The sequence below is a fragment of the Bemisia tabaci genome, chromosome 1, assembly GCF_918797505.1.
Source record: "Bemisia tabaci chromosome 1, PGI_BMITA_v3".
Taxonomy (NCBI): domain Eukaryota; kingdom Metazoa; phylum Arthropoda; class Insecta; order Hemiptera; family Aleyrodidae; genus Bemisia; species Bemisia tabaci.
In genome coordinates this window covers 44,616,674-44,634,090 of record NC_092793.1, presented here as the reverse complement: position 1 = coordinate 44,634,090, position 17,417 = coordinate 44,616,674, and the positions used below count along the sequence as shown (strand labels likewise).

Genomic DNA, 17,417 nt, shown 5'->3' with positions numbered 1-17,417 from the left:
TAGAGGTGATTGAAAAGAAGCTCTAGAAGCTTCATTTTTTGCTTTTAGTGCTCCGTCTTTATGTCTTTGGGGCCATATGATAAAAGGTTTTAACTAAAGCCCTGGATAGACGATCGAAGTCCGAAACAAATTCCGCTCAAAGTAGACATGCTGATGACTGATGGTCACCATGTACCATCAAATTTTGACGGGCCGCACTTATTTTTTCAAAGTAAGATCAGGATGGAGTGCCACCATTCATCATTTCCTGCCACAGGAAACATTTCTGCCAAGTTTCCATTTTAAAATGAAGCAAATTAATGAGTTTGAGACCGATGGCTCACGCCACTTTGATGCTACTTTGATCGGAATTGGTTCGGGAATTTGATCGTCTATCCAGGGCTTACAGAGGCCAAATTTTGTCGGCGCTTTCACACGGAGATACGGAGATGCAACATCCATCGATGAGTCCAAACCGCACCATCTATAAAGTACCGATCAGAAGAGCTAAGCCAGACTAGAGTCCCTTCATACTGACAGTAAAGACAATGAGAATCTATTTCTTATTGGTTCCCGTATTTTAGGCCTTCACAGTGTCACAAACGGAAATAAAGATTACAGTCTCACCAATTGCAAAGATTATAAACTGGAATAGACCGGGACATTGGAGGTACGGCAAGGGACAATGGAATGAGAGAGGGAACGGAGATAGGAATTCGGGATGATTACAAAAAACGTCCAATCTGTGTAGGTAATCTTTATTCCTGTTTGTGACATCCATGAGCCCTGTTGTCTTAATGTCCGGAGTGGGTACCTACATTTATGTACCTACGGTGGGAAGGACCGACAAAATTAGACCCCAACTGCTGAACGGCGGCGCAACTTCTCAGCAAAACATAGAGTCCCTTTATACCCAGAGTTAAGACAACTCGATTATCAGCTGACTGGCAGCCGGCCTTGGCTAGCCATGGAGGCCGAAACGAGTGCACCCAAACGAACGATATTGAGGGATAAGGATCAGGAATCCTGCGATGTCTGTCAAACAAAAACAACAACATCAACAAATTGATCAATTAAAAAGAAAATGAGATTGGTTTGTGAATAATTTCTTAATCTATTTTCATTTTGGACCGATGGAAATAACAATTTACTCTTGATGAACCACAATTAGGTAATATTTTCATTATTCTTGTTCACATTCGAGGTACCGCCATCTTGGTGCACTCGTTTCGGCCTCCATGAGCGAGAACCAATCAGAATTGGATTTTTTTTTAGGCCACTTTCAGCCCAACCAAAAGTGAGTTGTCTTAACTCTGGGTATAAAGGGACTCTAGCAAAACATGGCGGTCGAGATTCTCAAAATTGTCTTCAAATTAGCTGGTAATATCTTTGCTAAAGTAGTTAAAAATATATTAGCGGTAGGAATAAATAACATTCCTAAAATTGTCTTTGCTGCAAAGTTTAAAGTTAATCTAGTATTACCTCTGAAAGTCAAGGATGCAGATTCTTTTCATCCGAACACCTACAACTGGTGATTAGGCACTTTATTCGAAATTTATTAAGCCTGGTCTCGACGGCGCAACTAGAGTACCTTTATAGACAGAGTATGGCCATTTCTGTTCCGGTTTTTCATTGGTCGCGAGCGAATAGGCTGACACGCTGTCTTAGGGCCGTAAATAAACAAACAAGATGGCTGTTATCAGCAAGCAAGATTGAGGTTATGCACATCTTACTTCCTCCTGTGATAAAGGTGAAAGGCGATTTAACAATGTTTTCGTGTTTTTTTCGTGTGTTATTCGTACATTTGCTAGTTTAAATTGTTACTGCCGTATAATTGAAATTTTTGTCAAATTTAGCTTCTTATCGATGTTACAGTGAGTCGCCATCTTGTTTGTTTATTTACGGCCCTAAGAGCAAGCCTAAAAACTCGTTGACCAATCAAAAAGCGGAACAGTTTTTCTGTAGTAAAAAGATACGAATGGCCATACTCTGTCTATAAAGGTACTCTAGGCGCAACTATTGAGGGAATTTGGTGCAACCGTTGCGCCTATGGAACGCCGTTAGTGTCAAAACCCTTTTCTTGCGCGCGCGGAATTTTTTCTGGCGCGCGGAATTTTTTTTCGGCGCGCGGAAAGAAAAAAACCCATTTTCGATGAAAATCTCTGAATTTCCGGATTCCGCGCCGGTTTTCGATATATTTGCGCCGTTTGTGTCAAAACTATTTTTGTCGGCGCGCCGCTTCAAATCTGTTCCGCGCGCAGAATTTTCGATACATCGATTCCTGCTCGCCGATCGTGTCAAAACTATTTTTTTCCGGCGCTGCACCAGAAAATAATCCCGCGCGCCACTTTTTCGATGTATCGAAAATTCTGCGCGCGGAACAGATTTGGAGCGCCGCGCCGGAAAAAATAGTTTTGACACAAACGGCGAGCAGGAATCGATATATCGAAAATTCCGCGCGCGGAACAGATTTGAAGCGGCGCGCCGACATAAATAGTTTTGACACAAACGGCGCAAATATATCGAAAACCGGCGCGGAATCCGGAAATTCAGAGATTTTCATCGAAAACGGGTTTTTTCTTTCAGAAAAAATTCCAGCCAGAAAAAATTCCGCGCGCGCAAGAAAAGGGTTTTGACACTAACGGCGTTCCATATGCGCCAACCCAAGCTCCCTGTCTCGAAGCATGCGAATGTGTTCCTGGAACTTTTAGGCGGGAATATTTGAAGTATATTAATATTTATAGGTTAAAAAATGCCGTCTGAGGTATGTGAACTGATACTTAACAACGAAAAGTGAATATTTTGCGTTATTACGACCAGTTACCTATAACGAAAAACAATAACATACTTAACATTGATATTGATAAATATGAAATATATTCGAGAAAATGTTCTTGTCTAGCTGTAGTGATATGCTAACTGAAATGTAAAATTGATACTGAAATTTAGGCAAATATTTTTAAATACACAAAATACAAAAATATTTAAAACAACACTCGTAATAAACTCCCGTCTTACGTGTGACCGTTGTGTATCAATTTAAAACACGAAGGTAAACAGCTATTCGATTCTCCAGGTTTCAGACCTTGATGAAAGTTTCACCTATAGGTGAAACATGTTTGCAACACAGAGATATGACACTGCTTCTTTTTTGTTTTAACAGCTTGGGGCGCTTTCTGTATCGAGTTCACTTTAGTCCAGGCAAATGAGCCAAAAATGAGGTCATAGCTGCAAAAATCCCGGGTATTCCTGTTAAAAATCATCAGTTGACGGTGTATCAGTTCGTCAACGGTGTTTTGGCGCGGAGCATCAGTAGACATCAATTGAGATCGGGTCAGTTGATGGCTTCAACTGATCTGAACTGATGAGTGGTAGTTATAGTTAGAAGTATCAACAGATCTGAAATGATACTTGGTATCAGTTGGTACCATATATCAACTGATACGACATAAATTGGATAGCATTTTGAAATTCGGAACTACGAGGTGTGGCAAATAAATAACCGGACTGTTGTCACTGTCCGGCTCTGGTAAAGATATCGGTTATCTGGATAAACAGCGATGATAAGGAATAACCTCTCCACGATGTGCAGGTGCAATTCGAGTACCTATATAGCGAGAGTATGGACAGATCGCTTCATGGAGGGCTTAGGGCCCAAAAGTGCAGCCACCCTTCTAACCAACTTCTAACGCACAAAATTTCACTGCCCGTCTGCAGATTCCAATTCTAACCAAGATGGCTAAGAATGTACATAAATGAGCGTTCTTCCGCAAAAATGAGTAAATTTATGCAAAGAGTAAGTCAAATACGTGCTTTATAAACGATGGTTCGTAACAATTGTATCAGTAAAGCGCTCTGGATAATTGGAAATCATAGGTTGGCTGCATTTCTGGGCCCTAACTTTATTCGCGGAGACATCGGTGAAGGCCTGATGGATTTTCGGAGTTTCACATCTGTCTATATATACTAGAGTACCTGTATAGGGAGAGTACCGACAGATCCGAAACTCCGAAAGTCCATCAGGCCTTCACCGATGCCTCCGCGAATAAAGTTAGGGCCCAAAAGGGCAGCCAACCTATGAATTTCAATTATCCAGAGCGATTTACTGATACTATTGTTACGAACCGTCCTTTATTAAGCACGTGTTTGACTCAGTTTTTGCATAAATTTACTCAATTTCGCAGAAGAACGCTCATTTCTGTACATTCTTGGCCATCTTGGTTAGAATTGGAATCTGCAGACTGGCAGTGAAATTTTGTGCGTTAGAAGTTGGTTAGAAGGGTGGCTGCACTTTTGGGCCCTAAGCCCTCCATGAACCGATCTGTCGGTACTCTCCCTATACAGGCACTCTCCCCATACAGGTACTCTAGCTATACAGGTACTCTAGGTGCAATATGAACCCAATCAGTCATTTCAGTGCACTGCTACTGCAAGTTTTGTGCGACAACTTTTCTTCTCGTGTCACGAAAAAAAAAGTTACGATGGGAGATCCAATTCGCGAACAACGCTCTGTGATAAAATTCAGATGTTGCATGTGTAAGGGATTTGCGATTTGACCATTGATTCTTGTGTAAAAGTTCCTGAGAAACTTGATGGTGCCACTGGTTTTCTCTGAGATTATCTCCCAAGCTCAAAAAAAACTCTGAAAGTGAGATCAAAATGGAGAGGATATCCCACCCTACCCTGAGAGTCCACCTCTACATCAAAACAAACTCTCCATACATAGATAGGGAGCAAATCAACGAACTACACCTCTAGAATGGCCGACCAGTGTTAGAGACCCGGAACGTTTTGAAGTTGATATAGGTTAGGTTTACTTGGGCTCACACAGCAGGCTGCCATCTAAACCCATGTCAGACGCTGCCCACATTTTGCCGAATATTGTTGAATAAAGTGATAGCAATGAAAAGATTGCATAATAATCGCACCTCCAAAGGTTTTCTTAACTCAAAAAATAGGAACTTTGAAAGCAAACCTCAAAAAAAAAATGAAAGTTTACATAGGTTGAAATTTTCACATGTAATCCTTATGGGCAAGACGCAGCAGAAATGGAGATTGAGGTTAGCTATACTTGGGCTCCCACCCCCCTCCTGCCTTCAAAAACCGGCCCTTGCGCGTTACGCAGGTTTGCTATCTCGCGGCCATTCTAGAGGTGTAGTTCGTTGGAGCAAATACATTAGCAGGGTTGCAGTGTTTTCAGTTTTGGACTCCCCAAATAAAGTGGCAGCCCTGTCAATGTATTCGCTCCCTATCTTTGCATGGAGAGATTGTTTTGATGTAGAGGTAGACTCTCAGGGTAAAGTGGGATATCCCCCCCCCCCCCATTTTGGCCTCACTTTGAGAGCTTTTTTTGAGCTTGGGAGACTATTTCAGAGAAAACCAGCGGCACCATTGTGTTTCTCGCAAACTTTTACATGAGAATTAACAGTCAAATTGCAAATTCCTCACACATGCAACATCTCCATTTTTAGTAAAAAGTGGTGCAAGTCCGACTAAAATTTTTAGAAAACTTCAAGAAACGTTTCAGGAATGTTGTTTATCGCGAACGCAAGTGTTTGAGTGAACTAAGCGGTTCAAAGACGGCAGGGAGACAATCGAAGACGATCCGCGACCCGATGCCCCTGTTCCACCGCGCCAAACGGTCAATAGTGACTTAACTTTTGACTAAAAAGATTTAGTGTATATTCGGCTGTCATAAGTATATATTTTATTCTGAATACAAACAACAATAACAACACCAACATCAGCGATAATAAATACCTAAAAACAACAACACAAGCACAACTTTTCTCAAGCACCGAAAATTGGGTATTTAAGAATTCATTTCATGTGCATTTAATCTTCGTATTTTTTCTAATAGTTTAAAATGTGCTAAAGGTGAATATTAAGTTTAGGGTCACATAAATTACTTTACATTAAAGTGTAAAATTGAGAGGTTTAGTGTATTTTGGTCACAGAAAACTTCATAATACCGCGAAGTTTTCATTTTTGAATTCACCCTAGTATTACCTAATATAACAGTGGGATTTACGCCCCATGCACCCCCCGGTCAAAAACTAATCTACATAGGGTGTTCAAAAAGTTTTGCACATTTCCGGGTTTTGAACGAACAAAAGCAGCTATCGATTTGCGGTTTGTGTGTGCTTAAAGTAGACGTAACCACAAGGGTAGACAATAACCACTTTGGTCAAAACATCACTGTGGAAAGACAGAGTGATCCCACCAACCCAGGAAACTACAGACCATTATCAATTGTATCGCCAATCTCAAAAATGTATGAGATGTCCGTAGTACAGCAAATTAATAAATTCATCAAAATAAATCATATACTCTGTGATAATCAGTATGGATTCAGGGAGAAACTTTAAGTACTGAAGCGTCCATACTTAGATGAGCTATGAAGCAATCATCAGCACAAAGAAAAAAACCCTGTTGTTGTAATCGCTATAGACATAAGTAAAGCATTTGATTCGGTAAATCAGGATATCCTAATGTTCAAACTAAAAAGTATGGGATTTGGAAAAGAAGCTCTTAAATGGATAAAAAACTTTATGTCACAAAGAAAACAATATGTCCATATGAGGAAAAGCAATAAGAAATATAACTCAATAAGTAGAATGATTTATGGAGGCATCGCGCAAGGATCAATGATAGCCCTCTCTTGCCTCCTTACTGTTATTACAGATGAAAGATAATAAACTTTCATCTGAGCCTTTTTATTTTTTGCCTGCATTGGCAAATGTTTCAATTAGTTTTTACAATACGGTAGAAAAGCTTTGGCAACTCATGACTGATATTTCTGGAATCACGGATTTTTTTTCGGAGCCATTTTGAACCTACCTACCAGTTGTAATCGTCGCAATTCAAAAGTATCCCTAAACCCTGGGCATTGGAAACCACCCTAGGCGGGAGAGGGGTGGGGGGCTGTCGGGTCAACGCAATACCGCCAAGGGTGTATAGGTATTATGTAGACACAAACGCACTTTCACTTTCTTTTTTTTCTTTTCTTTTCTTTTTTCTTTTTTGCCGAGCATAAGAAAGAGGTACCTACCTAGCAGTATCGGGTGCGTACGCACAGTGGGTTTTAACTAAATCTAATTAAGAAAATGAAAGTCCCCATGTCTGAAAGCGGAAAAGAACAGCGAAACACCTCAGGAAAACATCCCTGCTGAAAAGAAAATCATTCGTTGGGCCGTTTTTTTTTTTTTGCCCCCCCAAGCCAAAAGGCGGCCGATATGCGCCGCCGCGGGGTGCAAATGTTACAACTCCCTCACAATGTCAAGTGGCACATCGATTCCTACGTAATTTTGATCGTAGAATCCGAATATGAGGTCAGAAATCCCTCACAACCAAAAGGGATCGCGCAAATTCAAGATGGCGGCCAAAAATAGGCCCCGGAGTAAAAATTCTCAATTCCAGCTTTTGGTGACGAGTGAGATGTCTTTTTTTATGTTTTTGGGGTCATAGGATCCAAATTTGAGGTCAAAAATTCCCTTCTGCCGACAGGGATCCCTCAAATTCAAAATGGCTTCCATTTTGGGGCTGACATATTATTTCCGAAAGACGCGTGTAGTCGAGTGAGGTGTCTTTTTACATGTTTTTTGGACCACATGATCAGAAACTGGGATCCAAACTGTGTCCCTGTGGGCCGGAAGGTAAGATTTGTCCCTTAGCACCTTGATTGTAACGTTTTTATCAACTATTTAAATAAAAACTCAGAATTTCACTGTTAGAACGGCGCCAACCACACCAAGAATGCTCTATTCTTACAAATAATGTTTGACCTTTTTGTCTAGCAGGGGCTATAGTCCCCTGCTTCACAAAAAAACTAGCGCAAGAGAAATAGGAACAAAACAAAAATAATCTTCTTTGAACAGTGAAACAGTGAAAACAGTGAAATTCTGAGTTTTTATTTAAATAGTTGATAAAAACGTTACAATCAAGGTGCTAAGGGACAAATCTTACCTTCCGGCCCACAGGGACACAGTTTGGCTCCCAGTTTCTGATCATATGGTCCAAAAACATGTAAAAAGACACCTCACTCGACTACACGCGTCTTTCGGAAATAATATGTCAGCCCCAAAATGGAAGCCATTTTGAATTTGAGGGATCCCTGTCGGCAGAAGGGAATTTTTGACCTCAAATTTGGATCCCATGACCCAAAAAACATAAAAAAAGACATCTCACTCGTCACCAAAAGCTGGAATTGAGAATTTTTACTCCGGGGCCTATTTTTGGCCGCCATCTTGAATTTGCGCGATCCCTTTTGGTTGTGAGGGATTTCTAACCTCATATTCGGATTCTACGATCAAAATTACATAGGAATCGATGTGTCACTTGACATTGTGAGGGAGTTGTAACATTTGCACCCTGCGGCAGCGCATATCGGCCGCCATTTTGGCTTGGGGGGGCAAAAAAAAAAACGGCCCAACGAATGATTTTCTTTTCAGCGGGGATGTTTTCCTGAGGTGTTTCGCTGTTCTTTTCCGCTTTCAGACATGGGGACTTTCATTTTCTTAATTAGATTTAGTTAAAACCCACTGTGTACGGGCAATCTCTCGGATTCTTTTTTGCAAAATGCAGTCCATGTACATAGGGACGGATTTACCTTTTCAGCACTCCTAGGCAAATCTCACAGTCGCGCCCCTCACAGAACGGACGACCGCGTGGGGGGTTTGGGGGGGCATTCCCCAGCCAAAAAGGGGGGGGGGGGTCCGGGGGTCTTCCCCCAGAAATTTTTTTAAATCGGGTATTTGATTAACGCAATTTAAAACTACTTTTAGGTTATTTAAGAGAAAAATTTGGTGGCTCAAAAGCCCCCTGTCCTATCATATTTTGCAAAAGGTATTGGGAATTAAAACATAGCAAAATTAAACAAAGGCGACAAAAAGTTGAAAAAAGTAAAAAACAAAGGCGCGACATCGAGACGAGACACGCAATGCAGAGGGGGCGCGGGTTTTACGGACCTTATCAGTAGACAGGACAGATTCACGGATATTCCTCTTTTCGCGCGCCTCTCTAGCTTCGTTCTTAAATTGTTTTACCGATTTCAATTCTACAACCATTAAAAAAGCATGCACGCGTGTCTTAAGATTTTGCGCCCCTCAAAACTTCGCGCCCCTAGGTAGCTGCCTAGGTCTGCCTTGTGGGAAATCCGTCCCTGCATGTACATATTTGCAGGAAATCGAAACGTTATATAGGTACCTATTTGTAATTTAAGAGACAAAAACAAAAATTGAAAATAAATCAACTGACATTAATTGAAAAAAAAAATAATAGAAGAAAAGATAAAACATGTCGGTATATGTACCTCGGGAACCCAAATGTTCAGATATAAACAATCTTCATTTTGTTCTCTCATTGGTGAACCGTCAGGAAAGAGAGGAAGATTTAGCTGAGGGCATGCTGATGCAAATTTTGTTGCAATATATTCTGATTGGAATCCAGAGTGCTGAATTGGTGGCTATAATTTGTAAGAAGACACAACATTACCTTCTAGTCAGTCAAATCTAGTCAAAATTCATTGACAATACAAAATTCCAGGTTGAATTGTATAGTGTGTTCGAGAAAAAAGTGTCATGTATATTACACATCAATCTCTTAAAAAAAATCTGGATAATTTATTTCTGAAATTTCCGACGTAAAATCCTTTCTCTTCTTTTAGAGATATTTTCGCTAGAAGACGGACCTCATGCTATCCGTACCCAGATAGCACAAAATATTTTGAAAATATTGTCATCTTTATCAAAATGTTTTCACGACAATATTGTAATTAAAATATTTTCACGACAATATTCCAATTAAAATATTTTCAAAATATTTTTAAAATATTTTCAAAACTTTCCTAAGGAATATTTTGAAAATGTTTACAAAAAATATTTTTAAAATAATTCAAAAATATTGCCTGTAAACACTTTTAAAATATTCCTTATGACAGCTTTGAAAATATTTTAAAAACATTTTTTTTTTAAAAATATTTTTAAGTTCTCAAGTTAGTATGTGGTTTAATTTACACCAGTGTAAATTTAGTGTAAGTACCCATTACGTGATATCGAAAAAAAACACAAAAAATAATACGAACAAAAATAAATAAATAATAGGAAAAAGAAAGAAACCTGAGAAAACACGGCGTTAATCAAATCTATGATGAAAGTTGAGCCGCGCACTGACGCATTGCATGCTATAACAGCCTTATCAGGCGTGATTTTAACCCAACTCACCATCAGCTCCCTGTGGCTCAGTGGCGGGGTGCTGGGCTATGACACTCGCGGGTCGGGTTCAAGTCCACACAAGGGCGTCCAGTAGGGTGGGACTTATTTTTTTAAATCGAAAAAACCAAATGTTGCACGGTCTTAAATGGTTCTATGTGATAAAAAAACACGGTAGCCAAGAGGATTTTGAGAAAAAAAAATTTTAACCCGGCGCGCACAGAGCCTAAACATTGAGATTTTTCCGGTTTTTTTGGCATTTTCGCCGTATATTTTTGATATTTTTGCCAGCAACACGGATTTGACGCTAGATGTCCAAAAATTGGTACAAACCTAGCACATACCTTGCAGATTAAGGGAAAATTTTTGTTTTTCTCCTAGGTCACTCTCAGTTCGCTTGGTAATGCCGAAACTCTCCGCTCGGCAGCTCTAAAAATCGAAATTTCGCCGTTTTTTTACGTATCATGAACTTTTTAAGCAACCTATAATGGTAGTAAAAATCCGAAAATTTGTGGAAAGCAAGTCCATACCATCAGTATGGAAGGGCAAATGTCAGAAAACTCCTACGTCTTTTATTTTCTGCCAAGCTATGCCCATAATGGTGGAAAACTTGTCAAAAATAGCTCAATTTCGACCGTTTTTTTCGCGTTCGAAAATTTATTGGACACCCTGTAATGACAATGAAGGTCCGAAAATTTGTGGAAAGTAAGTTCATACCATCTGTATGAAATAAAAAATTTTACTTGGTTCATACGTCTTATATTCTTCGTCCTGCGATACCCGAAATGGCAGTGAAAACGTCAAAAATACCTCAAATTGGCCGTTTTTTGATAATTTTTTGGAACACCTTGTAGTGGCAGTGGAGGTCCGAAAATTTGTGCAAAGTAAGTTCATACCCTCCGCAAGAGATAAAAAAATCTACTTGGTTCCTATGTCTTACATTCCTCGTTGTGCGGTGCCCGCAATCACTTCGAAAACGTCAAAAATACCTCAATTCGGCCGTTTCTTCAATGGCGAAATTTATTAGACACCCTGTAATGACACTGGGAGTTCGAAAATTCGGGAAAAGCAAGTCCATATCACCAGTATAAAAGGGCAAATTTCAAAAGGTTCGTAGATGTTTGATTCTTGGTCGCACGGTGTCTTCAGATACACAAAAATCGTGAAAAATACCTCCATTTTGACCGGTCTTTCGCTATTAAAATTTCATAGACACCCTGTAACGGCAACAGAGGTCGAAAACTTTGGTGAAAGTAAGATCATTCCATCTTCATGCAATGAAAAATTCTACCTCGTTCCTATGTTATGCATTCCTCGTTGTGCGGTGCCCGCAATCGCATTGGAAACGTCAAATATACCTCAATTCGTTCAATTTATTTTACCGAATTGTTTTTGCAGACACCCTGTACTGACAGCGGAGGTCCGAAACTATGTAAGAAGCTAGTGTTGAAAGAAAGGAATGGATAAGTTTAGGTATTTTAGAAAATTTCGCCTCAATTCAGGGCGTCTAGCGACAACAATTATTAATGTAAGGGTCTTTGAAAAATTGCCGATCCTTTCAGATGTATATACAACGTATATTTACTTGGCACATTTAAGAGTCACTGATGTCATAACAGGGTGCAAAAAAAAATTTCACACCCGAATAATTGGCCGAATTCAGATATATTTGACGTTTCCGATGCGATTGCGGGCACCGCACAACGAGGAATGCATAACATAGGAACGGAGGTAGAATTTTTTATTGCATGAAGATGGAATGATCTTACTTTCAGCAAAGTTTTCGACCTCTGTTGCCGTTACAGGGTGTCTATGAAATTTTAATAGCGAAAGACCGATCAAAATGGAGGTATTTTTCACGATTTTTGTGTATCTGAACACACCGTGCGACCAAGAATCAAACATCTATGGATCTTTTGAAATTTGCCCTTTTATACTGGTGGTATGGACTTGCTTTTACCCAATTTTCGAACTTCCAGTGTCATTACAGGGTGTCTAGTAAATTTCGCCATTGAAGAAACGGCCGAATTGAGGTATATTTGACGTTTCCAATGCGATTGCGGGCACCGCACAACGAGGAATGCATAACATAGGAACGAGGTAGAATTTTTCATTGCATGAAGATGGAATGATCTTACTTTCACCAAAGTTTTCGACCTCTGTTGCCGTTACAGGGTGTCTATGAAATTTTAATAGCGAAAGACCGATCAAAATGGAGGTATTTTTCACGATTTTTGTGTATCTGAACACACCGTGCGACCAAGAATCAAACATCTATGGATCTTTTGAAATTTGCCCTTTTATACTGGTGGTATGGACTTGCTTTTACCCAATTTTCGAACTTCCAGTGTCATTACAGGGTGTCTAGTAAATTTCGCCATTGAAGAAACGGCCGAATTGAGGTATATTTGACGTTTCCAATGCGATTGCGGGCACCGCACAACGAGGAATGCATAACATAGGAACGAGGTAGAATTTTTCATTGCATGAAGATGGAATGATCTTACTTTCACCAAAGTTTTCGACCTCTGTTGCCGTTACAGGGTGTCTATGAAATTTTAATAGCGAAAGACCGGTCAAAATGGAGGTATTTTTCACGATTTTTGTGTATCTGAAGACACCGTGCGACCAAGAATCAAACATCTACGAACCTTTTGAAATTTGCCCTTTTATACTGGTGATATGGACTTGCTTTTCCCGAATTTTCGAACTCCCAGTGTCATTACAGGGTGTCTAATAAATTTCGCCATTGAAGAAACGGCCGAATTGAGGTATTTTTGACGTTTTCGAAGTGATTGCGGGCACCGCACAACGAGGAATGTAAGACATAGGAACCAAGTAGATTTTTTTATCTCTTGCGGAGGGTATGAACTTACTTTCCACAAATTTTCGGACCTTCATTGTCATTACAGGGTGTCCAATAAATTTTCGAACGCGAAAAAACGGTCGAAATTGAGCTATTTTTGACAAGTTTTCCACCATTATGGGCATAGCTTGGCAGAAAATAAAAGACGTAGGAGTTTTCTGACATTTGCCCTTCCATACTGATGGTATGGACTTGCTTTCCACAAATTTTCGGATTTTTACTACCATTATAGGTTGCTTAAAAAGTTCATGATACGTAAAAAAACGGCGAAATTTCGATTTTTAGAGCTGCCGAGCGGAGAGTTTCGGCATTACCAAGCGAACTGAGAGTGACCTAGGAGAAAAACAAAAATTTTCCCTTAATCTGCAAGGTATGTGCTAGGTTTGTACCAATTTTTGGACATCTAGCGTCAAATCCGTGTTGCTGGCAAAAATATCAAAAATATACGGCGAAAATGCCAAAAAAACCGGAAAAATCTCAATGTTTAGGCTCTGTGCGCGCCGGGTTAAAAATTTTTTTTCTCAAAATCCTCTTGGCTACCGTGTTTTTTTATCACATAGAACCATTTAAGACCGTGCAACATTTGGTTTTTTCGATTTAAAAAAATAAGTCCCACCCTAGTGTCCAGGTATTTTACGCTGCTAAACGTCGCAGGACTTCAGGTAAGTGATTTATAATATTCTTCAATACTTGTATACTTGTGTAATTCATGTTTCAAATTTAATACAGGTGCAGAACTATGAAAATGACGGTCAGTGCCTGTACTTCCACATCTACTTGACAGAGTACGCTGAGTACACAGACGTGTATACAGAAGCAAATAGTGCCGTTAATCGTTGATAGAGGGCACATGGTACTAATAAGTAAAAGGGTAAAATATTTTTAAAATATTTTTAAAATATTTTTAAAATATTTTTAAAATATTTTCAAAATATTTTCGGTAAATTATTTTTAAAATATTTACATGGAGGGAACATTAAAATATTTTAAAATATTTTGACACTATTTTGAAAACAATTTAAGAATATTTTAAAAATATTCTTGTGCTATCTGGGTACCAAAGTACCTACTATAAGCTCTCAGGCCTTCTTTTCATTTCTGGTAACGCTTAGTTTTAGCGTTCTACCCGACCGATTTTCATAATTTTTAAGGCTACCAACAGGCAATTATCTCTAGATGAGCCTACTTTATTCAGATTTTGAATATATGGCCCAGGTTTTTGTATATGACGTAGTAAAGCTGCGGATTCTCTCATTTAAACAATATAAATTCTTATTTATTGTCACAGTTTGTTTGAGCGTTCTCCCGGGTCGATTTCCATGATTTTTGCGAATATTGACGGGTGAAATTTCCTAGATGAGCCCGCTCTAATCAAATTTTGGAAATAGCACCCAGCCTTGTTTTTAGAATCACGTTATAAAAGTGAGCGAATTTGCAGAATATGCTCCCCAACTGCTGCCGCTGTGCGAAGAAGGTTGCGCGGTGGCCAAGTAGACAGCGCTACGTTCCAGAATTCATCTTTATTATAGTTCTAGAACTGTAAAGGTAGCCACCTTATGAACATAAGATTCACCTTTCTGGCAAGCCTTTTAGGTATCAGCCTTGACGATTGCTGAGTCGTCTGAGGCGTAACGCAATTTTTACGCCTAAAGCATCATGCTAGGGTTCCATTCCCTGTCTGCCACTTATTATCTAAGACCTGTCAACCATCTACCGTTTGTTTTACTGCAACTGTTCATCAATTCATCATTGCTAAATGCAACCTCTTGATTTCAGATTTTTCTTTTTATTTCACACAAACGAAAATCATTTCGTTCTAAAAAGCAAAATATATCTCGTACCGTAATTTTTCAGGGGAAAAAACCAACATTGATAAGAAGCAAAATGATGGGCTTCGAGGACAAAGCGCATAAGTGCAGTTTTTACTATTTTGAAAAATACATGTTCTAAATGTGAAAATCTAATGGAGCTTAATGGTGGAAATAAAGTTCAAATTCATTTTTTGACACTTTAAACGACGGAATTTGGGAGCGAATTTTTTACAGAATATATTTCAAGATTAGTTTTAGTTGAAATCATTAATACGTCAATTGTTTCATAAACTGCACTTATGCGCCTTGTCCTCCAAGCCCCCCAAATAGAAGAAAGAAGCCAGGGGGCGTAACCCCCTTGCTTTCCATAAGAGCACCAGGCGAATCAGCCGATCAGAAACGACTCGTAAAAGTAGGGGATGCCACTCGGTTCGCAATTCATATTGCGGCTTGTTTTCTCTTTGTTTTTTATCCGCCTTGAGATCCAACAGGCTACGGAGGTCGATGGATCCCAAGGTTGATAAGTAATAGCTGTGTTTATGCGAGCATCCAAACCTAACTTCAATCGAAACTTGAGTTTGAAACCAAGGTTCAAATCACGGCATAAACGATACGGAACTAACGAAATGTAGGTTTCCGAAATTTGTGTTTGAAACCTTATTTTACACTAAAGACTAGGTTATCGCACTCCGCACAAACGAACCGGAGGTTGAAATTAGTTGAAATTCAAATTCGACTTCAAATGCAATTTTCAGGTGCGCGATCGGCAAAACGGCGGATTTAGTATCATAACGTTCGTAAACAACTGGTGCTTATCCCACGATTTAGCTTTAATTTTGCCATTATTTAACATTTTTTACAATCATAATTTTACTATAATTCTTGCTTAAGCACTTTTACGTGATTCCTTCAGTTATATGTGGCTTATTTATCCTTATTTAGCTAAACGTAGGACGTTATTTTCTAGTGAAGGTGTTTAGTGTCAGATGGAATCCAGGCTTATTACTGCTTTTTCAGATTATTCTTGCAACTCTAATCAACATTTTATAACTACAGAAGCAACGCAGGCAAAGAGCTTTACAGGCTACAATTGAGTAATAGCCTTACCTACCAGTTCATCATCTGCGGAGAACTTTTTTACTGTGTCCACACGATTTGCCTAGGATTTCAAGATAAGGCACCCTGCTTCCCTTTAAGTAGTGCACCGAATTTTAGTGTATTTTCCGAAGGAAATACACTATTGCATTCTCCCATGATGTCGGACCCAGACCTGAGACATTGTGAAGAGCACCGATCACGGGTCGTAGATCACGAAAATATATGCTATTCAAATTCATGTGTGTATATATATATATATATATATGTGTATATGTGTGTGTGTGTATGTATGTATATATATGTGTACGATTTTGACTGTATCATGTATATCTCTTGTATGTATCTATGGTTACGCACCACCACTTGTCTTTCTGCAGATCCTCTCTCACGTTCATACACGCTCTTCTGATCCCGATAGATTTGTCCTTATTTTCCTTCCCTTTCCCCCCTTTTCCCTACAGTTTTGGTGACTCCGACGTGATTTGACCTTGTCTAGTGACGCGAGACTTGGGATTCATCGTCATCGTTCGTTTAAGTGCATTTTTGGTAACATTTAACTTTGAAAACCTATAACCCTCATAACCTTCAAACCCATTTTTTATGAGTTTATCCGATGATTTTATCATCAGCTGAGTGCTCTCCGTGCGCGTCGACAGTCTAACCTCCGATCGCCGGTTTCGCGTTCCGAAATAGCGGAGTAAAGCGAATCGCCATAGTAACACTTTCCGCTTTTGTCCGGGCTGTTGAGATGTTTCATCGTAGTACTGACTTGTGATTGTGCGATTATAAACGGCACCTGTGCTCTGTGCTCCTGCTCTCTCAGCTGACATTTCTTCAGACTTTTTACCTCTCCTTTCTCCCCAAGTAGCATGGATTGCAATTTCATTGCAATGGATTGTGAGTTGATTGCAATTTTTGCTTGTTGCCTATACGTTCATTTGAAGGCGCTTAAAAAGTTGCAATTTTATTGCAATAAGTTTGCAAGAAATGTAGATTATGCTTGTTGCCTAACCTTCTTTTTCAAGGCACTATAAAGACTGCAATTTCGGTGCAATCATGTTGTAACAAATTCACGCCATGTGCCTGGCATCCAATTCTCCAATCCAGTTTTTAAAGTTTTTTCGACTTAAATGTCTCACCTAACCCATATAGCCCAACATATTTTGAAAATATTGTCACCTTTATCAAAATATTTTCATGGCAATATTGTAATTAAGATATTTTCAAAATGTTTTTAAAACATTTTAAAGGAATATTTTGAAAATGTTTACAAAAAATATTTTTAAAATAATTCAAAAATATTGCCTGTAAACATGCATATTAAAAATATTCCTTATGAAAGTTTTGAAAATTTTTTAAAAATATTTTTTGAAAATATTTTTAAGTTCTCAAGTTAGTATGTGGTGTAATTTACACCGGTGTAAATTTAGTTTGAGTACCTATTACGTGATATCG

General features: G+C 39.1%; 1 protein-coding gene across 2 annotated transcripts in view; it reads right to left on the bottom strand.

Moving 5' to 3' along the window:
- LOC109041494 (pyrethroid hydrolase Ces2a) overlaps positions 1–17,417 on the bottom strand; it is a 187,183-nt gene that overhangs the window by 132,828 nt on the left and 36,938 nt on the right. The window contains exon 3 of one of the 2 annotated variants that reach the window (XM_072301389.1): positions 9,290–9,442. The exons of the other annotated variant lie outside the window; for it this stretch is intronic. Within the exon in view, the coding sequence (XP_072157490.1) occupies positions 9,290–9,442 (153 nt within the window). The remainder of the gene's footprint in view (positions 1–9,289; positions 9,443–17,417) is intronic. 2 annotated transcript variants of the gene reach the window in all.